This window comes from Orycteropus afer, unplaced genomic scaffold, assembly GCF_000298275.1.
Source record: "Orycteropus afer afer isolate SDZICR_OR568_19922 unplaced genomic scaffold, OryAfe1.0 scaffold00145, whole genome shotgun sequence".
NCBI lineage: Eukaryota > Metazoa > Chordata > Mammalia > Tubulidentata > Orycteropodidae > Orycteropus > Orycteropus afer.
This window is the reverse complement of record NW_006921732.1, coordinates 8,160,023-8,187,405: the sequence shown is the minus strand read 5'-3', so window position 1 is coordinate 8,187,405 and position 27,383 is coordinate 8,160,023. Positions and strand designations below refer to the sequence as shown.

General features: G+C 45.2%; 1 protein-coding gene across 1 annotated transcript in view; it reads left to right on the top strand.

Moving 5' to 3' along the window:
- The window catches only part of DHCR24 (24-dehydrocholesterol reductase), a 41,170-nt gene extending 14,395 nt beyond the window's left edge, over positions 1 to 26,775 (top strand). Inside the window, exons 5-9 of the mRNA XM_007945952.2 lie at positions 2,776 to 3,039; positions 13,152 to 13,295; positions 24,451 to 24,648; positions 25,004 to 25,182; positions 26,622 to 26,775. Coding sequence (XP_007944143.1) covers positions 2,776 to 3,039; positions 13,152 to 13,295; positions 24,451 to 24,648; positions 25,004 to 25,182; positions 26,622 to 26,775 — 939 coding nt within the window. The remainder of the gene's footprint in view (positions 1 to 2,775; positions 3,040 to 13,151; positions 13,296 to 24,450; positions 24,649 to 25,003; positions 25,183 to 26,621) is intronic.
- Positions 26,776 to 27,383: the final 608 nt, after the last annotated feature.

Genomic DNA, 27,383 nt, shown 5'->3' with positions numbered 1-27,383 from the left:
ATGTGGCACTCTACTTTCATAAAGACTACAACCTTGGAAACCCTATGGGGAGGTTCTACTCTGTCCTATAAGGTCATTATGAGTCAAAAACACTCTATGGCAATGGGTTTGGTTTGGTTATAAGTATTCAGACACTGTTGCAAAAGCTTTATATACATTAATGTATTTAGTTCTTCAACAAATTTATGAGGTAGCTACTAGTAATAATCCCTATTTTATAGATAGGAAACTAAAGCACAGAGAGATTAATAAACTTGCCCAAGGTCACACGGCTAGAATGGCTGAGCTAGGATTCCAACCCAGGTAATCTGGGTTTCAGTCTCATGCCCTTAGCTGTTCATTATACCACATAACTAGATGTTGTGAGGGACTGTTTTGTAGAAATAAAAAATAATTCTGCCCCCCAGAATCAGACACAAACGTTTAAGGCTTCTTACCCTAAAGAGTGAAACTAGGTTAAAACTTCAAATAAACTCAGATCCCTGCTAGCATATTTAAAGGGGTCTTGAAATAGGAGAGACAGTCTGATCTTTTTGAAGTGGATGTTTCAGAAGCCACCAGAGTGTGGCCTCATAAGAGAGAATCCTTGAAGCACTCCTGGCTGGGGAGCTCTTGCAGGACTCATTCATTCATCATATTTCTCTAAACACTTGCCTGAGTCCTGCCCTCGAACCTACTTATTAACAGCAGAGAAAGGAGATAAATCTTCATGAATCACCTCCCTTCTCTGAGGCCCAGTTTCCTCATCTAACAAAGGTTTTGTCAGGAGAAAGTTGATGTTATATGCATTGCTCTTGGCTAGTGCCTAGCACATGGGTGCCTGATTATCACTGTTGAGGTCGTGATAGTGTGATTAGATATGGGCCAAGATGGGGATCGTTTAGCCCAGGTGTTGTCCCAAAGGCTTCTGCTGTCCTGCCCAGACCTCTGTTTCGCCTCCCGTTACCCACCCTGATCACCACCAAGGTCTCTCAGGTTTAGCAGAGACTGCACAGGTGTGTCTTCTCAGGAGACCCAAGGCAAAGCTGGCATTTTTCAAAAGAAGCCTTATTTAGTCAAAGAAAACTGAATAAAAATGGCCAGCTGAAAAGTCAACTGTCGTCACAACAAATACCAAAACAAGAACATGATGAAGTTAGAAACAGCTGTGTGGAACCAGATGAGGAGTTGTAGGAAAAAGGCTGGATTGAGGAGTGGGCAATCTTGCAGCCCTGGCACCCCTGCCACTGACTTTCTGAGAAGCCTTGGGTGAGTCATGTCACCTCTTGGAGCCTCAGTTTCTTTACTTGTCAAATGAGAATGCTAATGTTTTCTTTCCCTGGGTGTTGGGGGGATTACACAAGCTAATGCACTTGACTGCTAACCAGAAGGCTGGTGGTTCAAACTCACCAGCCACTCCTTGGAAGGAAGGTTGGGCAACCTTCTTCTATAGTGATACTGCCTCGGAAACCCAAGGAGGGGTTGCGATGAGTTGGATCCAACTCGATGGCACATAACAACAGTGGACTGAAAAACTTTGTTAATTTTCATAACAGCCCAGACCCGCATTCTGATCAGGAAGACAATAGATGGATCCTGATAAATAGGGAGAGAAATGTGGAACAAGATCTAAATTCTTAATGAATCCAGACTTACTGCACCTATTAAGGCTGGAGGAGTTCCTAGGACTATGGCCTTGAGTTGCTCTTCAAACCTTGAATTAAAAATAACCTCTGAACTCACCTTTAACTAATAGTTTAGCCCAAAGAATAAATATTGTCACTTTTGAATATTACATTTCAAATATTCAGATATTCTTAAAAAAAAAAAAATCTATATAAGACCAAAAGATCAACAGCCATCTTAAAGCATAGATGAGAATGTTGGGGGTCAGGGAGGTTAAGTAAATGGAAGTGAAACAACTATAACAGAAATAAGGAGAATGTTGGCACAATATGAAGACCATAACCAATGTCACTGATAATCATGTCTAGAAACTGTGGGACAGCAGTGGGTTTTGCTGTATGTATTTTCACCAAAAAATAAAATTTAGTAACAGCTCAGAAGGAAGGCATTTTAATGTTCCTTGGTTACTTTGACTCCCAATAAGGACTCAGCTCTTTTTTCAGCCTGACCTGGGACCTGTGCCCCTTTGTTCTTGTTGTTAGGTGCCGTCAAGTCAATTCCCAGTCAAAGCAACCCTATTTACAGCAGAACAACACAATGCCCGGTCCTGCACCAGCCTCATAGTCCTTTCTATGCTTGAGCCCATCATTGCAGCCACTGTGTCAATCCATCCCATTGAGGGTCTTCCCCTTTTCTCTGACGCTCCACTTTACTAAGCATATCCTTTTCCAGGGACTGGTCCCCTCTGACCACGTGACCAAAGTAGGTGAGAAAAAGTATGGCCATTCTCACTTCTCCCATTAGTCCCCCATTTTAGGTTTTTGGGCAGTGTTGGTCATAGCCTCTTTCCTGGGTAGCTTGTGGCTCAGAGGTTGTGCATAGGGAGAGAAGGGAGAATGCTTTGTTGATGAGCATCTCTGACACAGAGGGCAATATAAGGTCAAAAGTTATGTTGAAATTACAGAGGAGTCATACGCCTATTACACAGAAGGGAAAATTGAGGCCCAGAAAGTACATTTTGTAAAGTTCTTTGGGTTTACACAGAAAGACAGTGATAGAACAGGAACTTAGCCTAGGCTCTGAGACCCCAGGTTCTTTGTTCCACCATTGATCACATATCAGAATGTGGAGTCCAGGGTTCAAGTTCTCTGTGTTGTCTCTGTCTTACAGTCCGAAAACTCAGATCTGTTCTATGCTGTGCCCTGGTCCTGTGGGACACTGGGCTTCCTGGTGACCGCTGAGATTCGCATCATCCCTGCCAAGAAGTACGTCAAGCTGCGGTTCCAGGCAGTGCGGGGCCTGGAGAATATCTGTGACAAGTTCTCCCATGAGTCCCAGAAGCTGGAGAACGACTTTGTGGAAGGGCTGCTCTACTCCCTGGATGAGGCTGTCATAATGACAGGCGTCATGACGGATGAAGCAGAGCTCAGCAAGGTAGGCCAGGGTGTCAGCCCTGCAGGCTGTAGCAAGACAGTAGCCTGGGGGGCTGGTACCTTCACCCCACCTTGATCCAGGCAGCTACCCTCTGTGACGCCGTTCCCTTGGTCAGCCCACCTGGAGTACAGAACCTGTAGCCCGAGCTTCCTTGGTCAGTGAGAAAAGCTTCTCTTTACCCTGTCCCCATCACCTGCCAGGTATGTGCTTACCTCAGAAGAGGAGTACTCTTGGATCCTTACAGTAAGTCTGTTTTATAGATGAAGAAAATGAGGCCCCAAGAGACAGTGTAACACTTCCACAAGATGATAAAGCCGAAGTTAGAGGAATTGATTGGATGCTTTAGAGTTCAGATTGACACTGTGTTAGGTTTATACCATGTCAGTATTTTTGTTTTGTTTTTAATACTTTATTGGTGAAAGTTTACACAGCAAGTTAGGTTCCCATTCGACAATTTCCAAACAAAATGTTCATTGACATTGGTTACGTTTATTACACTGTGCCAGCATTCTCTTTACTTGTGTTCTGTGTGTCCCTTTCCAGTGCTCTAGTTTCCCTGCCCACTGATCTTCTCAGCTTTGCTTTTGAGAAATTGTTGACCTTCTGGTCTCATACTGATGGTTCTTAAGTAGGGCACCGACCTTCCGGGTAATAGCCTTTATCTTTGTGTGCTACTCTGCTATTTCGCTGAAAGGTAATCTCCAGGGACAGGGTTGGATCTAGGTTCAAAGAGTGTCACAGGGCAGTAGTTTTGGGGTATTCTGTTATCTACTGTTCCAGTTTGTCTGGCTTTTTTTTTTTTTTTTTTTTAAATAAGAATTTGAGTTCTACTCCATATTTTTCTCCCATTTTATCTGGGACCATTGTGGCCCTATTTAGAATGTATGCTATATTCTTTTGAATGACAATTTTTCACCATTTCAAAGGATTTGTGCTTACTATAAAAGACTTGGAAAATATAAGAAAGTTAAAGAAAAGACTCTAACTAGAAACATGACCCAAAGCCAATTGTCACTAATCTGGGATTTTTTTTTTTTTTTAGTTTTTAAATTATAACAGTAGTATAACTATTAAAATTTATAAAGAAAAAGTTAAAGTGCATCTCCTCACCCCCAGCCGCACTCCAAGCTTACCTCTCTCCGTATCCTGTATGTGTTCTGGAGCTATTTCTGTGTGTATGTGTCTGAATGTGCCCTCATTTCATCCCATAATATTTGTCTTAGGCTGGGTTCCCTAGAGAAGCAAAACCAGTGAAATTTATATAGACAGAGAGAAAAAGAGAGAGAAATTTCTCTCAAGGAAATGGCTCACACAGTTATACATGCTGGCCAGTCCCAGGTCTGTGGGTTACATGTCAAGCTGGAGGCTTCTCCTGACTTCATAAACCTGCAAGGGTTGACAAACCCAAGATTGGCAGTCAGTGCAGCAGGCTACTCATGTTGGAGGCTAACTAATCCACGATCAGCAGGTAAATGGCAGGACATTGGCTCACAGGCTATCAAAGCAAAAATCCCCAAATTGGCAGACAATACAGCAGACCACCAATTCAAGTCCAAATGGTGATGAGCCCGATGCAGGATCCAGATGGAACAAAAGGCCAGAGATCTCTGCCAGGATGTCCATTTATATTGGAAGCAGGCCACACCCCTGAGGAAATTCCTTTGCAACTGATTAGCTGCTCATAGCAGAGCTCATCATGGGGATAACTACACCATAACCACTAAAACACGCATGGCCCAGCCAAGCTGACACACAACCTTAACTATCGTAGTCTAGCCCTTGTCAACTTGGCACTTGTGCACATCTCCTGAAGCCATACATAATCTCTAAATAAAGACAGTTATAAAGTTATGCTTGTGCCTAACATGATACAACTGACTTGTGTACAACCTAAAACGCATTAGCCCTGTTTACATCTGACATTTTATAACTGAAGAAAACAAAAATATTTGATGCGCACATATAAGGAAGAAATATTCCTAGCAATCACAGCCCTTGTTTCTGCAACTGGTCATGTGGTTGTTGCTGGTATTTAGAACTACCTTCTTCCACCAGTCATTCCATTTTCCTTTTGCCCTCAGCAAGCACCTCAGCTGGCCATGGTTCTTTGCCTGGTTGGGTGACCCAAAACTTCCTTCTTGAAGGGTTTGGGCCACTAATAATTATGTTAGAATTGGGTTGCTATAGTTTTCCATTGACATTAATCACAGGGCATGGTAGTACTAAGAGTTGTTCTAAGGAATCCCCTGTATTCCAAACATATTCTTCTTTACCTCCATTACATAATATCAATCTGATTTCCCCTTAGTAATCAGGATCAGTCACATCAGACAATACAGTAACTCCCTTCTTTGCCTGTTGATCCAGAGGCATGAGGAGCCCAAAATGACTGGGTGGCATTCTTAACTTCAGTTTAGTGAAATCAGTATTGTATCTCCTGGTGGGAATATACCTCCCTTTGTGACTAACACCTTCAGACCTGCAGAGCATAGGGTTGCAGGGAGAGGAAGCAAAAAATTCTTGAGTGGCTCACTAGGGGTAATAGTGAGTGTGCCACTCCCAATTCTACCCCTTGGTTCCTGGACCATGAATCCTGGTTATTGAGGAAACAGTACCAGATATTGAACACTGGTTTAGAGCATATACAGCCCCCAGGAGAATATTACCTCAACCTTGTAAGGTATTCTCACTTAGCTGGTGCTCTAATTGGCACAACCCATGAATCAGTGTACACACACACATCTGGCCATTCTCCTTCCAAGTGAAGTGAACAACCAGGTACACAGCTCGAATTTCTGCCCATTCAGAGGATTTCTTTTTCCCACTGTCCTTCAGAAAAAGGCTTTCTTTCAGGGCACAAGTAGAAACATTGAGGTCTTATGTGCAGGGCTTGGGCTGTAACTCTAAAGCCCTGAGCTCATCTTGTTCTATCACCACTTTGTCTAGAATTGCTAGGACCAACCAACCAGCTTCTTTATATTTCTCATTTCTAATAAAATGGCGGAAAAGTATCAAACTTGCAACCACTCAGAGCCTCACTCTTACCAATACTTAATCTACTGGTAGTGGTATTTTGTGTATTAACGTTACCACCTCACACCATGCAATGTCTTCTTTACGAATGGAGGCAGAGTCATCAGTACCTTTACAACAAATCAGACATGAGAACCAATTTAGAAAATTCATCCTTAAATTTTGTATTTCTAGAACCACTCACAGTACACAATGTGTTAGGCTGCGTTCTCCAGAGAAGCAAAACCAGTAAAGCATATGTATATTAAGCGAGGAAGAAAAATGTATCTCAAGGAAATGGTTCATGCGTAGAGGCTGGCAAGTCCCAAGTCCATCGGTCAGACATCAAGCTGGAGGCTTATCTTAACTCACGTAATGGGGGAGGGGGCTGGCAATTGACAGGCAATATAGCAGGCTGCTGCCTTGAGGCTGATGAATCCCAAAGCAGCAGGTATGATGGCAGGCTGTTGGTTCACAGGTTGTGAAGGCAGCAATCCCAAGATTGGCAGGCAATACAGCAGGCCGGCCATTGGTTCTAGTCCAAGAACCAGAAATGATGCCAAGCCATATGCAAGATCTATATTGAACAAAAACCTAGAGATCTTTGCCAGGCCATCCAATACATATTGGAAACAGGCCACACCCCTGTGGAAACTCTCTTTCAACTAATTGGCTATTCATAGCAGATCTCATCTTGGAGGATGACCATATAACTGCTAGACCCCTGAGAATCATGGCCCAGCCAGGCTGACACACAACCTTAACTGTCAACAGTATTCTATTGTTGGAAGGAAATAACTTATTTAAGTCGTTCCTCACTGATAAACATTTACATTACTTAAAATTCCTTGGTTTTACAAATGAGATTGCATTGAAGATTCTTTTATAATATATCCATCCTTGCCCTCTTGTAGCGTAGTGATAAGGCACTTCACTGCTAACTGGAAGGTCAGCAGTTCAAATTCACTAGGTGCTCCACAGAAGGAAGATGGGGCAATCTACTTCCGTAAAGATTTTCAGTCTCAGAAACCCAACTGGGGGTCACTATGAGTCAGAAACAACTTGATGGCAGTGAGTTTGGTTTTTATTTTTTTTGCCCTCTTGTACTAGCATTGCTCTGGGTTGAGTCAAAAGTGGGGAATTTCTGGCCCAAGGATTTGAGCCCATTAATTAAATAGAGATAAATAAGATCAAACAGCCCTCCAAAAAAGTCCCCCTCGGTAACTGTGAGAATGTTTTTTTCCCCGCATTTCTGCCAGCCTGGATGGTTTCACTCTTTACATGTCACCAATCTGATAGGAGTAAAAACAGTACCCCGTGGTTTTATTTTGCAGTTCTCAGCTCACTTGCAAAGCCGAGCATTCCTTTGCCTAGTTTTAAGTTGCTTCCAATTTTTTCATTATTTTAATTAATGTAGTGTTCTGGTTACCTAGTGCCACTCTGATGAGAATATACCACAAATGGGGTGGCCTTAACAAACAGGAGTTTATTCTTTTACAGTTTGGAGGCTTTAAGTCCAAGTTCAAAGTGCCAGGCTCTAGGGGTTGTGTAAAAGCCCGTTCAACTTGGGCTTCAGCTATGCCTCTTGCCCCCGGCCCACTGAAGCTAGAGGCATCTCTTCACTCAGGCAGCTACTGGCTGCTGATGCAAACAAACCCAAGGTCGACAAGTAAAATGTCACAGTCCCGATGTTACCAAGCCACACGGCAGGCCATTAATTCAAGTTCATTTTAAGTCCCAAGGTCGGCAGAGCATGGCAGGCTGCTGAACAATGACATGGCTACATGCAGGGTACAAACGTGCCATAAGCTTGCCATAAGCTAGAGACCATTCCCAAAGCTGTTTCTTATATACGGGAAGCAGACCACATACCCAAAGCAGCTACTCAGCTGCTCACAGTAGATTCCACCATGGAGCTGATTGCCAGTCTCATCATAGGGAATAACTACCAGCAGCTGCCCAGCCACTCAACCAGGCCCAGCCAAGCTGACACACAAACCTAACCACCTCATGTAGCAATAAATATCTTTTGTCTGTATTTTGAATAATGTCTTAAAGTAGAAGTAATAGATCAAAGGAAAAGCACCTCTTAAGGTTTTTGACCTATATTGATCAAATTAAAAATTTCAAAATTGAAAAGGCCTCAAAAATAATCTTATTCAATCCCCTCTCCAAATAAGGAAATAAGGCCAGAGAGGGAAAGCTAGTGAAGAGGGGTAGGTTTAAATTCCAGTTTCTGTCTCCCCACTTTGGTGATCATTCCCCTGCCTCTCAGCTTCTAGAGTTCTCATCTACACGTTGACTGAGCAGCCACTCCTTGTGGGACACTGGTGAGCACTGCTGAGGGGAAGCATGGAACAGAGGTGGGAACTCTGAGGCACTGAGCCAAAGTGCCCAGGTTCAAGGCCAGGCCCATCTCTGGCCTTCCCATCCTCTGACTCTGCCTGACCCTGGCCGGAGACTTTTCAGTGTGTGTTGAATGGATACACCTAGCAAGGATGTCTGGACCACAGATTATCCAGCTTCTCAGAAATGTCCCCTAAAGGGCTGTTAGAGTTAGTAAAGCTCAGCTAGAGGCCCAAGGGGAGTTGCCACCCCCACTGTATCCACACTGGCTCTTCTGTAAGCTATTTGAGGTACTAGGTGCTATCTAAGGTTACGACTGGACAAATGAATTTGTATAGCTTTTCACATGTTCAAACACCCTAACCCAATTCCCATGTTTCCCAAGAAGACCCTGGTATCAGTGGCAAAGGGACCAGACCCCCAAGGACCACAAACATGTGTTAAGTGCCCTTAGGTACAAAACCCCGAAGAGTGATGGGCACAGGGCTGGGCAGAGGGTGGTGAATGCCTTAAGATATTTGGACATTTCATTGCAGGAATATTTCTTCCAAACCTTTTAGTTTGGAAGGCTGCATAGGAATTGGTCTGCTGTGCGCCAGGCATTATGATGGGCCACAGCCACCAGCCACTGTGATGGACTCTCTGGTGTAAGGCTCACTGAAGCTCTGTGTGGAGGCACCCCACCCTATTTTACAGGGAGGCCCTGAGATGGGAAGGGCTGGCTACCCAAGTGTTAGAGCTGGAACTGGAACATCTGCAGACACCTGGCCTCCCCAACCAAAGTGTATTCTGGGAGATATGGACAATCTGGGCTCTGTAAACTACCCCCACCTTCCTTTCGAGCTCTCTGGCATGGATAGCCCTGATGAGTTAATGTGCAACAGCAGCACCTGTATTCAGGGTTCTGCAGAGTCTCGATTCCATTATGCAGCTGGCATCATGACTAGGTGTGTTGCCAAGCCCTATCTGGAGTTGGGCCAGGTTGCTTTGTTTCGTGTTGGTTTCACTCTCCTTTGCATTAACAGGTAGAGGCCAGCATATGTCCTTACCCTGCCTCAGGATCTACACTAAAACTTATTTGGGCAAACAAGTTCTTCAGCTCAATTCCCTGGCATGTTGTGGTCCATGGTTCCTCCCCCACAGAGTGGCATATCAGCAGAGTGGGTGACGGCCAGATAAGGTACAAGTGCTAGCTGCCAGAGAGTGAAAGCAAAGGGTGGCCTAGCTGTAGCACAGAGTAGGGCAGGAGGCAATTAAAGGCAGGGAACTGGTACTGCACCCACACTGTGGGCCAGGCTCCACGATTGGCACTAGTACATTATAAGATTCTTAGTCTTCCCATGCTACCTTGTGGGTAGTTAATGTCTCTGCCTTTCCCTTATAGAGAATGAGGCTCAAAGAGATTAACCTGCCCAGGATCAGCCAAGTATGTCATAAGTGGATTTTGTGAACAGATTACCAACAGTGTATGTAAGCTAAGGAGTCCTGCTGGGCAACAGTTAAGTGCTTAGCTGCTAACTGGCAGTTCAAACTCACCCAGTGGTTCCACAGGACAAAGAGTTGGTGATCTGTTCCCATAGAGATTATGGCCTAGGAAACCCTGTGAAGAAGTTCTACTCTGTAGAGGTAGCTTTGAGTCCAAATCAACTCAACATCACCTAACAACATGCATAGGATGGTCACGTTTTATAAAGTGTGTGTGTGTGTGTGTGTGTGTGCACAGTGCACACGTGCATGTGTGTATGTGAACAGAAAATAAAGCCTAATGAATATACATCAGTATCAGTGGTTAACCCTGAAGAGTAATGGGTTTTTCACTTTCCAACTTACATTTTCTACACTGTTTGAAGTTTTCATAAAGAGTGCATATTGCTTTTGGAATCAGGGGGGAAAAAAGTTAAGTTTGGGGTTTTTTTTTTCCTTTTAAATAGCTCGTACCTTCAAGAGTCAGTCATTAAAGGTGGTCTGCTGTCTATTCCTGGTCTTATTTTTTGTTTTTGTTTTTTCATATTTGATAATATTTATTAAAAATTTTTTTCATATTATACATTAGCTTTTTTTTTTTTTTTAATTGTGATCTGGATGAAAGATTACAAAGCAATTTCATTTTCCATACAGCAGTTTATACACATTTCGTCTCATGACATTGACTGCAATTTGCCACAATGTAACAACTCTCTTCTCACTTGCTCCCCCGTTGCCTCTTCCCTGTGTCCTTCCCTCACATGCACTCCTGCCCCTCTACCCCAGCGGTCTCCCTGTGCATACACTGCCCTTCTGTTCTCTTATGCTTGATCTCTCCAAGGAGTGCATCTACCTGATGGAAATAAATATTCAGCCCGTATGTGGTCTTTTATTTGGCTGGCCTGGCCTTGTTTTGTTATATGTGATGGTTTTGATTCCTAGCCCTGTGGCCTTGGGGAGTCTGTTCAACTTTGAGGATTCTCAGTTCCCCCTCAGTGAAACAGGGACAAGCCCTGCTTCACCAGGTCACTGAGGGGATAAAGAGCTAAGGCATTAGGTGCACAGGTGCCTGTCTGGAAAGTAGGCACTCGGCACATGTCATTGGGATTGTTCTCAGGGCTTGCTCGCTTCTTATCTCTGCTTCTCCTGGTTCCTCTATGAAAATAATCAACGATCCAATTCTCCTGCATGGACTATTTTGTTCTCTGTTGTTGTTGTTAGGTACTACTATCTAGTTGGTTCCAACTCATAGCGACATTGTATATGACTGGGCGCAGGCCCAGTCCTGCGCCATCCGCACAATTATTGCTGTGGTTGATGAGTTCATTTTTGCAGCTACTGTGTCAATCTATCTGGTCGAGGGTCTTCCTCTTTTTTTGCCGACCCTCTTCCAAGCTGATGTCCTCCAGATGGCTGCTGATAATGTGTCCAAAGTACAAAACATGAAGTCTCATCTTCCTTGCTTCTGAGGAACATTCTGGCTGCACCTCTTCCAGGATAGATTTGTTTATTCTTCCGGCAGTCCACAGTATATTAAATATTCTTCACCAACACCATAATTCAAAGGCATCGATTCTTCAGTCCTCCTTATCCAGCTTTTGCATGCATATGAGATGATTGAATATACTGTGGCTTAGGTCAGGCACACCTTAGTCCTCAAAGTGACATCTTTGCTTTTTAACACTTTAAAGAGGTCTTTTGCAGCAGATTTGCTCAATGCAATACGTCGTTTTATTTCTTGACTGCTACTTCCATAGGTGTTGATTGTGGATCCAAGTAAAATGAAATCCTTGACAATCTCAATCTTTTCTCCATTTACCATGGTGTTGCTTATTGATTCAGTTTTGAGGATTTTTGTTTCATGTGAAGGTGTAACTCAGACTGAAGGATGTAGTCTTTGATCTTCATTTCACTCACGACTTCTTCCTCACCCTTTCCTGATCCCCTCACTAAGTATGATCTTACTTTTCCCATAAAACTCAGTTCCTTTTCCCTGTCCCCCAAAGAAGCTGGTTTGATGTGGGTGAGCATCTGCAGCCAGGTAGTAGGCCTGGCCTGGTTTCCTCCTGAAGGCTGTGGGGCTTGTTTAAAACAGGAATGAGCATTCACCGGCACTAAGCTGGTTTGATCAGTGTATTCTTATAATTTCTAATTAACACCAAAACACTCCCCCAAAGTATACAGTTTATTGTCATTTTATATATGAAAACATGGAGGTGCAGAGTTATGTGCCTAGGGTCATGTAGCTTGTGAGTGACTGGGCTAGGGTTTGGCTCTGGCTACCTGGCTATCCAATGCCAGAGGAGTCCCTGGATGGTGCAGACAAGCACTGGGCTACTAACCAAAAGGTTGGTGATTCGTACCCGTCCAGGGGTACTTCAACAGAAAGGCCTGGTGATCTGCTTCTGAAAGGTCACAAACCCTACGAAGCACACATTTCTGCTCTTGACACAAACGGGGGCACCAAGAGTTGAAATCTGCTTGCTGGCACCTGGTTTACCCAATCCCAGAGCCTAGGTGCTTTCCAGGATACCACCCTACCTCTGTCCATGGGCATTTGCTCAGAGTTGATCTCATGGGTGAAGAAGCTAAGGCAGAAAAGCTAAGTGACTCCAGGCACCCAGCAAGTTAAGTCCTGAACCCTTTATTTGGACTGAAGAAGACACCAGCTAAATATAAGATTGATAGTTGTTAGAGACCCGGAGCCCAGGGCCAGGGTGGTGTGTTGGTTTATTCTTCAGAGTCATCTCCACTTGATGGTGACCCCTGCTGCCTGGATAAAGAGCTATGCCCAAGACTGTGGAGCCCAGCCAAGAGGCAGCAGGAAACATGTGGTGATCAAGTAATTCTGGCTGCCATGGGTTTGAATGGGACATGATGACACATGCTCAGGGGTTTTTGCCAGTGCTGACCTGGTGGCGGGAAGGAGGGAGAGAATTCACCTGTATTGAGCCTGCACTGTGACAGACATTGTGACACATTTGCACTTCAAGGCTCTCATTGAAAAGAGCTCCAGGCTAGGGAGCTGGTTGCTAAATTCTCTAGACTAGCAGGAACTAGTTGTTTGACCCTGGACCCACTGTTTAATGTCTTTGAGCTCCTCTTCTGTCTGCTAGAGAACACCTGCTGTGCTTAACCTTATGAGGCTTCTGGGTGTCTCAAAGGTGATAATAGTCATGAAAGGACTTTGAAAGGCCAGGCATGCAACGAAGAAGCCAAGTATCACTGTTACACCCTGATGGCCCTTGGTGTTTGTCTGAGGCTGATCACAATGCCCTCTGTCATTTCAGCTGAATACCATTGGCAATTACTACAAGCCATGGTTCTTCAAGCACGTGGAAAAGTACCTGAAGACAAACCAAGAGGGCCTGGAGTACATTCCCCTGAGGCACTACTATCACCGCCACACGCGCAGCATCTTCTGGGAGCTCCAGGTGAGGCTCAGATTTCCCAGTTTTGTTGGCTCCTTCAGCTGGGCAGGGAGGGCAACAAAGTGGTAAGCATTGTAGCCAAACCCTCTCTTTCCTAAGGGAAAAAAGTGCCTTTGTTCTAAGGAAAGGGGCTCTGGCAGTGTAGTGCCTAAGGCATTTGACTGCTAACCAGAAGGTTGGCAGTTCAAACCCACCAGCCACTCCTCGGAAGGAAGACTGATACTGCCTTGGAAACCCAAGGCAGGGTCACTATGAGTCGGCTCTGACTCCCCGGCAGTGAGTTTGGTAAGGAACTAGGATGCCTTCTTTAGTGGCAACAGTGTTGTTTCCTTCTGAGGGAGCCAACTACCTCAGTTAAAGCAGCAGCAGCTTTTACTAAGCATCTGTTTGGTGCCAGAGAGCAGGGTGCTGGGCTATGTGCTTTAGGGAACTCAGACTTGCTTCTGTCCTTGGAGAACAGCAGACAGATCCTGCTGCTATAGAGGGTCACAAGAACAAGAAAAAGAAGTCCTCCTAGGGCTGGAGGTGGGTGTCAAGCTTGGCCTGATGTAAGCAGGGATCTCTGCTGTTTTGTGGATAGGGTGATGGAAGGGTACAGGCAGTGGCATTTTAAATAGAGGGGTTAGAGGAGGCCTCTGAGGAGATGACGATGAGAGGGGACCTGAACTTAGGGTGGATGTAAAAAGCGGTGTGGCGGTGTCATCTGATCCTCTCTAATGTCACAAAAAAGAAAGGATCAAGATTGACAGCCCAAGGCTGATTCTTATGAGGCAGAGGTCAGACATGCCCCCATTCTCCAACTGTTTTACCAATTCTGATACCAGCCATCCCTCCCATGGCATTCTCTAGTTCTCTGCCAGGTTCAATAATTTGTTGCAGGGAGCAGTGGTAGACAGGGCCAGCAGGAACAGTAGGGGGAAGCCCAGAAAGTGAACAGAGTGGTTGGAACAGCTAAGGGAGACAAACTTGTCTGTCAATTTGTCATGCTGTGGTGGCTTGCATGTTGCTGTGAGGTCGGAGGCTGTGTTAGCAGGGGTGCCCATGGTAGACTGGTTTCTGTGGAGCTTCCAGACTGAGACAGACTCAGAAGAAGGAAGAGGCTGCTATTTCTCAAAGAATTGGCCAGTGAAAACCTTGTGAATAGCAGTGAAACACTGTCTGATATATTAATGGAAATGTTTATGAATAGCCCTGAAACATTGTTCAAAACAGTGTCAGGGGGTGAGTACCTCAGGTTGGAAGGCATGCAGAATATGACAGGGAAAGAGCTGTGTCATCAGAGTAGAGCCTACCTTAATGATATGGACAAAGTAGAGCTTTCAGGGCCTCCATTTGCTAAAGTGGCACAACTCAATATGAGAAGAAACAGCTGCAAACATCCATTGATAATCTGAACATGGGATGTGTATGAAGTATGAATCTAGGAAAATTGGAAGTTGTCAAAAATGAAGTGGAACACATAAAGATTGATAATCCTAGGCATTCGTGAGCTGAAATGGACTGGTTTTGGCCATTTTGAATCAGATAACCATATACTCTACTATGCTGGAATGACAAATTGAAGAGGTTTGGCATGGCATTCATCGTCACAAAGAGTGTTTCAGATCTATCCTGAAGTACAATGCTGACAGTGATAATATCTATGCACATACAAGGAAAGTCAGTTAATACTACTACTATTCAAATTTACACACCAACCACTAAAGCCAAAGATGAGGAGATGGAAGATTTTTACCAATTTCTGTACTCTGAAAATGGCCAAACATGCAATCAAGATGTGCTGATTATCACTGGTGACTGGCATGCAAAAGTTGGAAACGAAGAATCACTGATAGTTGGAAAAATTTGGCCTTGGAGATAGAAACAATGCTGGAGATCACATGATAGAATTTTGCAAGACCAATGACTTATTGATTGCAAATACCTTTTTTCAACAACACAAACAGTGCCTATACATGTGGACTTTGCCACATGGAGTACACAGGGATCATATCGACTGCATCTGTGGCAAGAGGTGATGGAGAAGCTCAATAACTTCCACCAAAACAAGGCCAGGAGCTGATTGTGGAACAGACCATCAACCCCTCTTAAGCAAGTTAAAGTTGAAGTTGAAGACAATTAAAAGAAGTCCACAAGAGCCAAAATATGACCTTGATGATATCCCTCCTAAATTTAGAGACCATTTAAAGAATAGATTGCATTGAACACCAATGACTGAAAACCGGGGGAATTGTGCAATGACACTAAGAATATCATCCATGAAGAAAACCAAAGGTCATTAAAAAAAACAGGAAAGGAAGAAAAGACCAAAATGGATGTCAGAAGAGGCTCTGAAACTAGCCCTTGAATGGACAGTAGCTAAGCAAATGGAGGAAATGACCAGATAAAAGAGCTAAACAGAAGATTTCAAAGAGCAGTTCGAGAAAACAAAGTCAATTATTATAATGAAATATGCAAAGACATGGAGTTGGAAAACCAAAAGGGAAGAACATGCTTGGCATTTCTCAAGCTGAAAGAACTGAAGAGAAATTTAAGCATCCAGTTGCAATACTGAAAGATTCTATAGGCAAAATATTGAGTGATGCAGGAAGCATCAAAAGAAGATGGAAGGAATACACAATCACTATACCAAAAAGAATTGGTCAACATTCATCCATTTCAGGAGGTGGCATATGATGAAGAACTAATGGTACTGAAGGAAGAAGTCAAAACTGCACTGAGGGAAATGGTGAAAAACAAGGCTCCAGGAATTCATGGGATACCCATTGAGATGTTTCAACAAATGGATGCCGCATGTGGTGGTTATGTTTGTGCATCAACTTGGGTGGGCCTGGTTGAGTGGCTGGGCAGCTGCTGGTAGTTATTTTCCATGATGAGACTGGCTATCAGCTCCATGGTTGGACCTACCACAAGCAGCTTAGTAGCTGCTTTGGGTATGTGGTCTACTTCTCGTATAGAAGAAACAGCTTTGGGAATGGTCTCCAGCTTATGGCACACTTGAACCTTGCACATAGCCGTGTCATTGTTCAGCAGCCTGCCATGCTCTGCTGACCTTGGGACTTTCAGTGGACTTGAATGAATGGCCTGTGTGGTTTGGTAAGATCAGGACAGTGCCTTTTTACTTTTCAACCTTGGGCTTGTCATCCTCAGTAGCCAGCAGCTGTCTGAGTGAAAAAAAGCGTCTAGCTTAAGTGTGCCGGGAGCAAGAGGCAGAGCTGAAGCCCAAGGATGAGGGGCTTTCACACAGCCCGTAGAGCCTGGCACTTTGAACTCGGACTTCTAACCACCCAAACTTAAGAGAATATACTCCTGTTTGTTAAGGCCATCCCATTTGTGGTATATTCCTGTCAGAGTGGCACTAGATAACCAAAACACTGCACTAGAGGCACTCACTCCACTTTGCCAAGAGATTTGGAAGATAACTAACTACCTGGTCATCTGACTAGAAAAGATCCATATTTGTACCCATTCCAAAGAAAGGTGATCCCACAGAATGTGGCAATTTTCGAGCAATATCATTCATATTGTATGCAAGTAAAATCTTACTGAAGATAATTCAAAAACGATTGCAGCAGTATATTGACAGAAAACTTCCAGAAATGCAAGCTGAATTCAGAAGAGGACGTGGAACCAGGAATATCATTGCTGATGTCAAATGGATCTTGGCTCAAAGCAAAGAATACCAGAAAAATGTTTACTTGTGTTTTGTTGACTATGCAAAAGTATTCAATTGTGTGGATCATAACAAATTATGGATAACATTGAGAAGAATGGGAATTCCAGAACACTTAATTGTGCTCATGAGGAACTTGTACATAGACCAGGAGGCTGTCATTTGAAAAGAACAAGGGGACACTGCATGGTTTAAAATCAAGAAGGGAGTTTGTCAGGGTTGTATCCTTTCACTGTACTTATTCAACCTGTATGCTGAACAAATAATCCAAGAAGCTGGACTATATGAAAAAGAATGTAGCATCAGGATTGGAGAAAGATTTATTAACAACCTGCATTTTATGCAGATGACACAACTTTGCTCGCTGAAAGTGAGGATGACTTGAAACACTTACTGATGAAGATTGAAGACTACAGTCTGTGGTATGGATTACACCTCAATATAAAGAAAACAAAAATCCTCACAATGGGACTAATAAGAAGTATCATGATAAATAGAGAAAAGATTGAAGTTGTCTAAGACTTCATATTACTTGGTTCTACAATCAACACCAATGGAAGCAGCAGTCAAGATATCAGATGTCTTCTAGCATTGGGCAAATCTGCTACAAAGGACCTCTTTCATGTGCTGAAGAGCAAAGATGTTTCCTTGAAGACTAAGGTGTGCTTGACATAAGCCATGGTATTTTCAATCACCTCATATGCATGTTAGAGCTGGACAATGAAAAAGGAAGACCAAAGAAGAGTCGATGCTTTTGAGTTATGGTGTTGGTGAAGAATGCTGAAAGTACCATGGACTGCTAAAAGAACTAACAAATCTGTCCTGGAAGAAATGCAGCCGGAATGCTCCTTGGAAGCGAGAACGGCAAGACTTTGTCTCACCTACTTTGGTCATGTTGTCAGAAAGGACCATTCCCTGGAGAAGGATGTCATGCTTGGCAAAGTGGAGGGACAACGAAAAAGGGCAAGGCCCTCAATGAGATGGCTTGACACAGTGGCTGCAGTGATGGGCTCAGGTATAGCAAAGATTGTGGGGCTGGCACAGGACCAGGCAGTGTTTCATTCTGCTGTACACGAGGTCACTATGAGTTGGAGACAACTCAATGGCACCTGACAAGAACAAGGGTGGCACCATGGAAGAAGTCCCTGACTGTCTGTGTCCCTAAAGATTATAGCCAAGAAAACCCTATGGAGCTCGTTTCTACTCTGTAACACATGGGATCGCCATGAGTCAGAATCAACACAACAGCAAAAGGTTCATTTGGTGATAGAGTCAGTAAGGAACTTTTAGTGGAAAAGAGACATGGTAGGATCTTTACTTCAAAAGAATAACTTTGACAGCTGGATGGAGAGTGGATTGGGCTCAGTTTGATGGGTAAGAGTGGAAGAATTGAAGAAATGATCTGGCCTGCCCAGGATAGTAGCTGTAGAAGAGGAAAGAAGTGTCAGATCCAGGAGGTACTGTGAAAGTTGAACCAACCACTAGGATTTTCAGACAGATTGGATATGGGTGTAGTCCCAAGGTTTGGAGGCCAAGTGAGTGGGATAAATGGAGAAATCATGAGTTTGGTCTGGGACATGCCAGTTTGAGGTCCTGTCAGATATCCAGTGGGACATCTAAGCAGGCATCTGGCTACCTATGTGAGGACTTCAGGGCAGAGGCCAAGGCTGCAGGTATAAATGTGGGTGTCAGCAGCAACATGTGAGTAAAGCTGTGGGAGTCTATAAGTGAGGATGGACAGAGAAAGTGAGTCCCAAGAGCTGAGCCAGGGTATCCCAAAGGTTTGAGGAGGAGGCGTGGTCTGTCAGAAGGGAGACAAACTGGAGAATATGGAATTGCAGGAGCCCAGTGAGGACAGTGTTTCTGAAAGGAAGATGAACAACTCTGTTAAATGCTGCTGAGTGAGATGAGGACCAAAACTTGACCTCTGATCTTAAGTACAGGAAGGTTATTAGTGACCTTGAGCAGTGGAAGTAAAAGCCTGGCAGGAGTGGGTTCACAAGACAACAGGAAATGAGGACATGGAAACCCTAACAACTGAAATCTGAGGAGCTGCACACTAAAGGGAAGCAGGGAAGTAGGATGCTCGCTGAGGGGGGATTCTATGGACTGTTTGAGGAAAGGAGAGATTAGAATGTTTGTCAGCTAATGGGAATGACCTAATAAAGAAGAGAAATGACAATATGGGTGAGAGAGGGGTGTATTTATAGGACAAAGTCCTGAAGAAAAGAGTGGGGATAGGCCCTGTGCATAGGTGGAGAAGCTGCCTTTTGATGAGAGCCTGGAAAGTTCATCCGTTGGACAGGAGGAAACAGTGTACATGAGGACAATTGCTACAAATAGGAGAACTGTGTGGTGGCGGAAGGTGTGAGAGTTCTCTTCTGATTGCTTCTATTTTCTCAATGAAATAGGAAGCCAGGATTTCAGCTGACAGTGAGGGAGTGAGAGGGTGTTGAAGGTTTGAGTGAGGAGATATGAAATCATCCCTTGTAGAGCAGGAAGTGAGCTAACTGGGGAAATACAAAGATAGCTGGCAACACTGTGCCTATCTAAGATAGTGATCACGAATTTACAGTGAGACCAGCCATTATGGTTCTGGTTTTCATGTGTTTAGCTGTGTGGGTGACACAGAACAGGTAGAGACTTAGATAGGTTCAAGGTTGAGATTTTACAAGAGAGTATAATAGAGAGTGAGTGGGTCAAAATTGTTGAAGGTACAGGGGCATGATTATAATGAAATCTTAAGCCAGCCAAGGAGGGGTGAGGATAGAAAGGCCACTGTTGCTGTAGGGTGTTATATATGGTAGATTGGATGTCCCAGTAGGGTGAAGAATTGAAGTCAGAGTATAAGAGGGAGTGAGCTGGAAAGAGAGGTCAGGATGGTCAGAGGACAAATGCTTAAAATTGAAATATGGAGACAATGAATATAGACAACATGATGGCATCTACAGGTCAGCAGACTTTCTAAAGGGCCAGATAATAAATATTTTAGGCTTTGCAACCATACTACTTACCCCTCTGCATTTATAGCTGAAAGCAGCCATATACAATGTGTGGACAAGTTAGCATAGCTGTGTTGCAATAATAGCTTTTATTGTGATTTGGGTGAAAGTTTACAAAGCAAATTCATTTTCCATACAGCATTTCATACACATTTTGTTTCATGAAATTGACTGCAATTCCCCCAATATAACAGCTCCCTTCGCACTTCCTCCCCATAGTTACCTCTTCCCTATGTCCTTCTCTCCCATGCACTCCCACCCCAAGCTATCTCCCTATGCAAACACTGTCCAAGATTGATCACTCCAAGCCAACAAATTTTTTTTTTTTTTTCCACAAAAGCAGGTGGTGGGCCAGATTTGGCCAGCAGGCTGGATCCCCAGGGGTTGTATTTTGCTGTCCCCTACCTTAGTGTTCTCCAGAGTCGTCTCACCTTGAGGCAGGGGACCTAGGACTTTATACCCCTTCCTTCCATTGCCCTCCATCAGTGGGTCATTGGTTATGGGCTGCCCTTGAAGAAGTGGCATGATGAGGTATCTCCCTTCAGCCAAGGGTGATTCTCTAGAGAGGGACTCCACCACCAACATACCCCACTGCTAGGAGAAGGGGTGCCTCCTGGAGGGGGCATCTGAGCAGAGAACCACAGCTGCAATTCCACTGTGAATTGCAGAAGCCAAGACATTTCTAGAAAGAGAGCATGGTAAACAGTTTCAAACACCTGTCTTTTTTCTCTCCCCTGGGGTTAACACCTCCTCCCACTGGCAGCCTCCCCTCAGGTTCCTCTGAATCTGGCTCTTTACTGAACCACATGTGGCCTGACCTGGGTGTCAAGCCCCTGAAGAAGCTGCATTCTAGGTGATTGGTCTGTCACACCTGGGCCAGGCCTGGCTGGTCCAGTCACTTCCCCTCCCTGAGCTGGGCCAAACAAATGATACATAAGCTACAACTCTAGTCATTGCAAAAAAGCAGGGAATGAGTGCTGAGAAGGTACTAAAGCATTAAGCTTTTTCCTTTTCCCCATGGCTTTTCTTAATTTGTCATAACTATTTCCTATTATAGCATTCTAAGTAGAAAAAACTAAAAATTTGAGTTACTAACGACTGTTACTGTTCATCTTTTCAATGAAAGTATAAAAAGCATTTTAACACTCCATGCATATGTACTTTGTTCTTAACACAACAGTGGAAATGCTGCATAAAATTTAATTTTCTGTGACACTTCTTGATACACACACATCTACCACTACTGATGAGTAAGGGAGGACAAAAGGAGGAGGAACTATGGTTGCCCTGTCTTTCCTTCCCTTCGGTATCATCATTTTCAGCATAAGTGGTTGGCTACGGCAGGGAAGTAACACCGTAAGAAAGCATATGACAGGGCTTCTTGGTTGTTTGTGTTTCTTGGGACACTATTGCACAGGCCTGTGTTTGGGTTGAGGTTGGCCTGCTTGGATCTGTAGTGGGGCCCCACAGCCCAGTACAGCAGAAGCAGCCAGTAACCTGGACACAGATTAAGGGCAAGGGCAGCTGGAGCGCCAAGGAGGGGAGGGCCTGGAACAAGGTTCTCTGGAGTGACTGACCTTCATATGTTGACACAAGTAGGGACAAGCATGAAACCAGGGTCACGGGCAGAACAGAGGCTGGGATAGGAGGAGGCCAGGACACCTGTTTAAAACGTGAACTTTCTGAGGCTGAGACTTTGGAAGAGGAGTGGTAACAGCTGTACATTGAACTAATAATTAACTATTTCTATAACGAACAATGTGAATGGCTTTTGAACATGAGAAAAGTAATGCAGTCTCCATCAGAATTAAAGACGTGAAACAAAACTACAGTGAGTCTCATTTATCACCTATAGGAATGACAGACAGATCCAGGCATTTGATAACACACCATGCTGGCAAGAGTGTGGGAAAACAGTGTTCTCCTGTGTTGTTTGAGAGAGTATAAAATAGTGCAAGGTCTTGAAATAGTATCCATTAAAAGGCACACACTGTGGGAACTAGAATTTTCCACCTTTAGGAATTTAGCTTACAGATACTTTTCAGTGGACAAAGACACATGTAAAAAGAATAATCATTAGAATAACCTAAAAATAATCTAAATGTCCACCAGTACAGAATGATTAAATAAATTATGATGCAGCCATGCAGTTGAGCAAGGGGTCAGCAACTGATTTCTATAAAGGACCAGGTAGTAAATATTTTAGGTTTTATGGACCATAAAAGTCTCTTGTGCAACTACTCTGCTGCTGTAGTCTGAAAGCAGGGATAGACAATGTGTTAATGAATGGGCATGTCTGTATTCCAGTAAAACTTTATTTATAAAACCAGGGGGTGGGCTGGATTTGTCCTATGTACTGTATAGTGCTATGCAACCATGGTGATGAGGTAGCGCTCTGTGTACTGGCACAGTCATTTCCAGCATCTGTTGATAAGCAGGGCCCTATAGGATGCTGAAGAGCTCTGGTGATGCAGTGGTTAAAGCATTCAGCTGCTAACCAGAAGGTTGGTGGTTCAAACCCATCAGTGACTCTGTGGGAGAAAGATGAAGCAGTATGCTTCCATAAAGATTTACACCCTTGGAACCCTTTGGGGCAGTTCTACTCTGACTTATAGGGTCACTGTGAGTCAGAATTAACTCAATGGCAGTAGGTTTGTTGTTGTTGTTTTTTTTCATTAGTGCTATTATGTGTATGTGTGTGTGTGCATGCACATGGATGCACCCGTGCATTTACTCATTTTAAACCCCATTCTATGCATCAGATACTTTTAGAAGGATTCACAGATAATTCATACTCATGGTTGCCTTTGGGGGAGGGAAAAGAGGTTAAGGTTGGAAGGGAATAAGGTAAGATCAGGACTAGGGAAGAGTAGGATTAGGAGTGAGAGGCAAATGGCATGGGGTCAGGGCTGAGAGGGAACAGGGCCAAGGGCTTAATCTTTGTATTGGAAATTTTTCTGCTGTGTGCACATGTCACTTTTCAGGGAAAAAAAACAAAAAACTCAGGAAACAATGCTAGCCATGTTATTTAGTGAGCTGCTGTTATGTGACAAGCATTGATGTTGGTTCTAGGATGTAAGAGCAACAGAGAAGAAAGCAGACAATTCCCTCTGGTGGCATAGTGCATTTGACTGCTAACCAGAAGGCTGGCAGTTCAAACCCACCAGCCACTCCTTGGAAGAAAGGTAGGGCAATCTACTTCTGTAGTGATACCACCTCGGAAGTCCAAGGAGGGATCCCTAAGAGTCAGATCCGACTTGACGGCAGTGAGTTTGATTTTGGTTTTGGCATGGAGACATTGGAGTGATTGTGGAAGGTGTTCCAGGGGAATGGAGGAGAACAGTCACCCAACCTTCCGACCCGAGCAAGTGTGGCTTCTTTGGGAAGTTACCTCTGGCCCTTTTGTGCTGTCTATGCATCTCTTTGTCCCAGCTCTTCCCACACTGTGGTTGCTAGTACTGTAGTCATGCCTGAGGGAGTGCCTTGAGGACAGTGCTCATGTCTCAATAATCTTGATAGCCCCAGAACCTGGGGCTTTGACCTTGTAGGCCACTTGTAATGGTCTAATTAATAAATGTATGTTCTTGTCTTCAGGGACTCAGGGAACTGTGAAAATGGTTTAGGGAGACGGTGGGACTTGGAGCAAGGGGCTAAATCCTTCACTATTGGGATTGCCACCACGTAGGAGCCACAGAGGAGCTGATTGGGAGGAGGGCTTATGCTCTGGAGGAAGCAGTGCTGAGTGAGGCAGCTCCTCCCTCGGGTGGGGCGGGGGGTGGCAATTTGAGGCACAGAGGAGAGACAGCCTCTGCCCAGGAGGGTTCCCTGGGAAGCTGAGTCCAGGAGGGCCAGGCAGAGTGGTTGGGCAAGGCACAAAGGTGGCTGTAAACCTTAGGCTCTCTGCTGACCCTGAGGCAGACCTCACCCACCCTGGTGAGAGCTATCTCTGGCTGGGTGACCTTAGGGAAGCTGTTTAAGCTCTCTGATATTAGTGTTCTCAGTGAACAGTATTCATGTCTCAAACACTTATGGACTGCCTACCCTGTGCCAGCTACTCTGACCCAACCAAAAGAACAGCATTGATAGCTACTGTTCATTGGGTTCTTATTATTTTGTGCCAGACACTGGGCTGAGTATGGAGCACTGGGCTCCATATTATGTCTCATGATGCTGTCAGCATATCTTACGGCAGTACCCTCTACTGTCGTACCCATTGTACAAATAAGGAAACTGAACTCAGAGAAGTAGCCAGCCCAGCTCATTGCAGCTGGTAAATGCCAGAGCTGAGAACCAAACCCAGATCTGATGGTGATGTACTGGGCACCAGTACACCCCTCCACATAGGGGAATTGCACCTGTGCTGTCTCTTTATGTCCAGCACTGAACAAGAGGACCTGACCCCTGGCATTGCACAAAGGATGCACAAGGGAGTCATTCAGCCCTTGTTGGTACCATCTCTCCATCCCCAACTTTTGTCTTTCAGGACATCATCCCCTTTGGCAACAACCCCATTTTCCGCTACCTCTTTGGTTGGATGGTCCCTCCCAAGATCTCCCTCCTGAAGCTGACCCAGGGCGAGACCCTGCGCAAGCTGTATGAGCAGCACCATGTGGTGCAGGACATGCTGGTGCCCATGAAGTGCATGCAGCAGACCCTGAATACCTTCCACAATGACATCCACGTGAGCCTCTGCTGCACCCCTGGGTGGGGCGGGGCAGGGCAGGGGCAAGGGCAACCAGCCGGGCTGTGGACTCCACAGTCTACTCTCCTGAATGGCCTAGCCTTGGGCACGCTGTCCTCTGAGGCCTCAGCCCACTCGGAAAGGGTCCCAGTGGGAGAAAAGTCTCAGAGCTGTGTGACCGTCACTTCGGTGACCTCCTCAGATTGTATCCTCTAGTGTGGCAGAATTGGGGTATTCTCAACCAGGCCTAAGGGGGCTGGTGAGGCTTTGTTCAGTCAGGGGCGGGGGTGGTATCCCTATTGTGAGCTTCCTTGTGGGAGAAAAAGCACCAACTCCCCCTCCCTGGTCTACATAGGTCTACCCCATCTGGCTGTGCCCATTCATCCTGCCTAGCCAGCCGGGCCTGGTGCACCCCAAGGGCGATGAGACTGAGCTCTACATCGACATTGGGGCTTATGGAGAGCCACGCATGAAACACTTTGAAGCCAGGTCGTGCACGAGGCAGTTGGAGAAGTTTGTCCGAAGTGTGCACGGGTGAGTGGCTGGGAGTGTGGCTCAGAGTACTACTCCACAGGCGTGCAGGGAAGACCCAGGGTGCCAGGATTGAGAGCCGGGACCCCCAGGCTAGAGCAGCTCATCACCTACGGACCCTGTAGTTATGGGCTTCTTGGATCCAGCAAGCGAGCTATGGAGATGGTGCTAATTGTTCGCTGCCATTGAGTTGGCCCTGATTTGTGGCGATGCCTTACACAATGGAACAAAACACTGCCCGGTCCTGCGCCACCCTCTTACGTGATTGCAGAGTGGACCATTGCCATCTGTCAGGTTTTCCTTGGCTGATCTTTGAAAGTAGATTGTCAGTCCTTTCCTCCCTCTTAGTCTGGAAGCTCTGCTGAAACCTGTTCAGCCTCATAGCAACATGCAAACCTCCACTGACAGATGAGTCAGTCATACGCAGGTGACTGCATATGAGGTACACTGTCCGGGAATCAAACCGGGTTTGCTGCATGGAAGGTGAGAATTCTTCCACCGGACCTTCATTGCCCCATGAAGGTAGTAAGGTGGGAGGACTGCAGGACTTCTTGCCCCTTCTTCCTGCATCCCCTTTGTCCAGTGAATACACCAACACCCCTCCCCTGCTGAAGGCAGAAACCCAGGAGTCACCCCAACTCTGCCCCACGGAGTAGATGCTGGGTATGAGTTTAGATCTATTCAGAGGCCACTGTCTGCTGAGACCTCTTCAGATTGAAAAGACTAAAGCCAAGGAAGGAGGGACTTATAAAACCACAGAGAGGCTCAAGACAGACTGAGTATGGCTCAGACAACAGCCAGGAAGAAACCTCTGATGGACATAACATGGGGGAATCTCAAAATAATTATCCTGATTAGAAGAAGCCAGGCAAAAAAAGAGTACGTAGTGTAAAATTTCTCTTACATAACAATTTAAAATGCAAATGATTCTATAGTGACAGATTGGGGCTTGCCTGGGAATGGCATAGGGCAATGAGTAACAGAGAGTCAGGAGGAAAGTTCAGGGGTGGTAGAGAGGTTCATTATCTTATTTGTGGTGATGAGTTCATGGTTGTATACATATATCAAGACTTAACCAAATTGTACACTTTAAATAGGTGCAGTTTGTTGAACATCAATAAAAAAATAAAAGCCACACTGCCCCCAGTGGGGGAGGCAATGCGTGGAGAAGACCAAACCTGCAGGGAGGAGCCCAGCAGTCTGGGTTCCACTCAGGGCCACCACTGCTAAGCCACATCGTCACCAAGCCCCATTTCCCTATCTACAAAACAAGGATCAGCATTCCTGCCCTGTCCTTCTCACTGACACAACACACCCTCCCAAAATGCCCCTATGCTGCAAAGCGTGCTGCATGGTAGGGCTGGATGGATGTCCCCCCTTCACACCTCCTTGCCCCACTGACACCATTCCTTGTGTTCTCTCCTTCTTGTCCACCTCTGCAGATTCCAGATGCTGTATGCCGATTGCTACATGAACCGAGAGGAATTCTGGGAGATGTTTGATGGCTCTCTGTACCACAAGCTGCGGGAGCAGCTCAACTGCCATGATGCCTTCCCTGAGGTGTATGACAAGGTCTGCAAGGCCGCCAGGCACTGAGGCACAGCTGGCCAGGCAAAAGACGCATGGGTGGCTCCTGCCCCCCAGGGTTGGAAGGCCTCTTCCCTTTCCCTGAAGTTCAGCTGCTCTCCAGCTCCATACTTTCAGCTAGAAGCCCCTTCCAGTAGCCCCACCCAGACAGGCTCGCGGCTTCCTACTAGCACCCTAGAACCTGGGATCTGGAATCAAACAAACTTGACTCCAGTTCCCAGTTTAGCCACTCATTAGCTGCACGACTCTGGGTGAGTCACTTAATCCCTCTACACCTCAGTTTTTTTTATCTGTCCAAAGGGAATAATAGTATCTTCCTGCAGGTTGTTGTAAAGTCAAGCACCAGTCAGTCACATTGTAGGTGCTGAGTAAGTCACAGTTATTATTATTGCTTCCCATTCAGCACCACAAAAGTGCTTTGGCTTCTGCAGTTGAGTCCAGAAAGCTCCACATTAGGTCACCTGTGCACAGGTGTGGCTGGAATGATGAAGGGGATGCCCTGGAGTTGTACTGCCACTGCCTCAGTCAGCCAGAAGAGCTCCTCATGGGGAGAAGAGAGGTGCCTCTCCATTCTTGGGGCCTCAGTAGGGCAGCAGATGGAGCAGGCAGACCCAAGA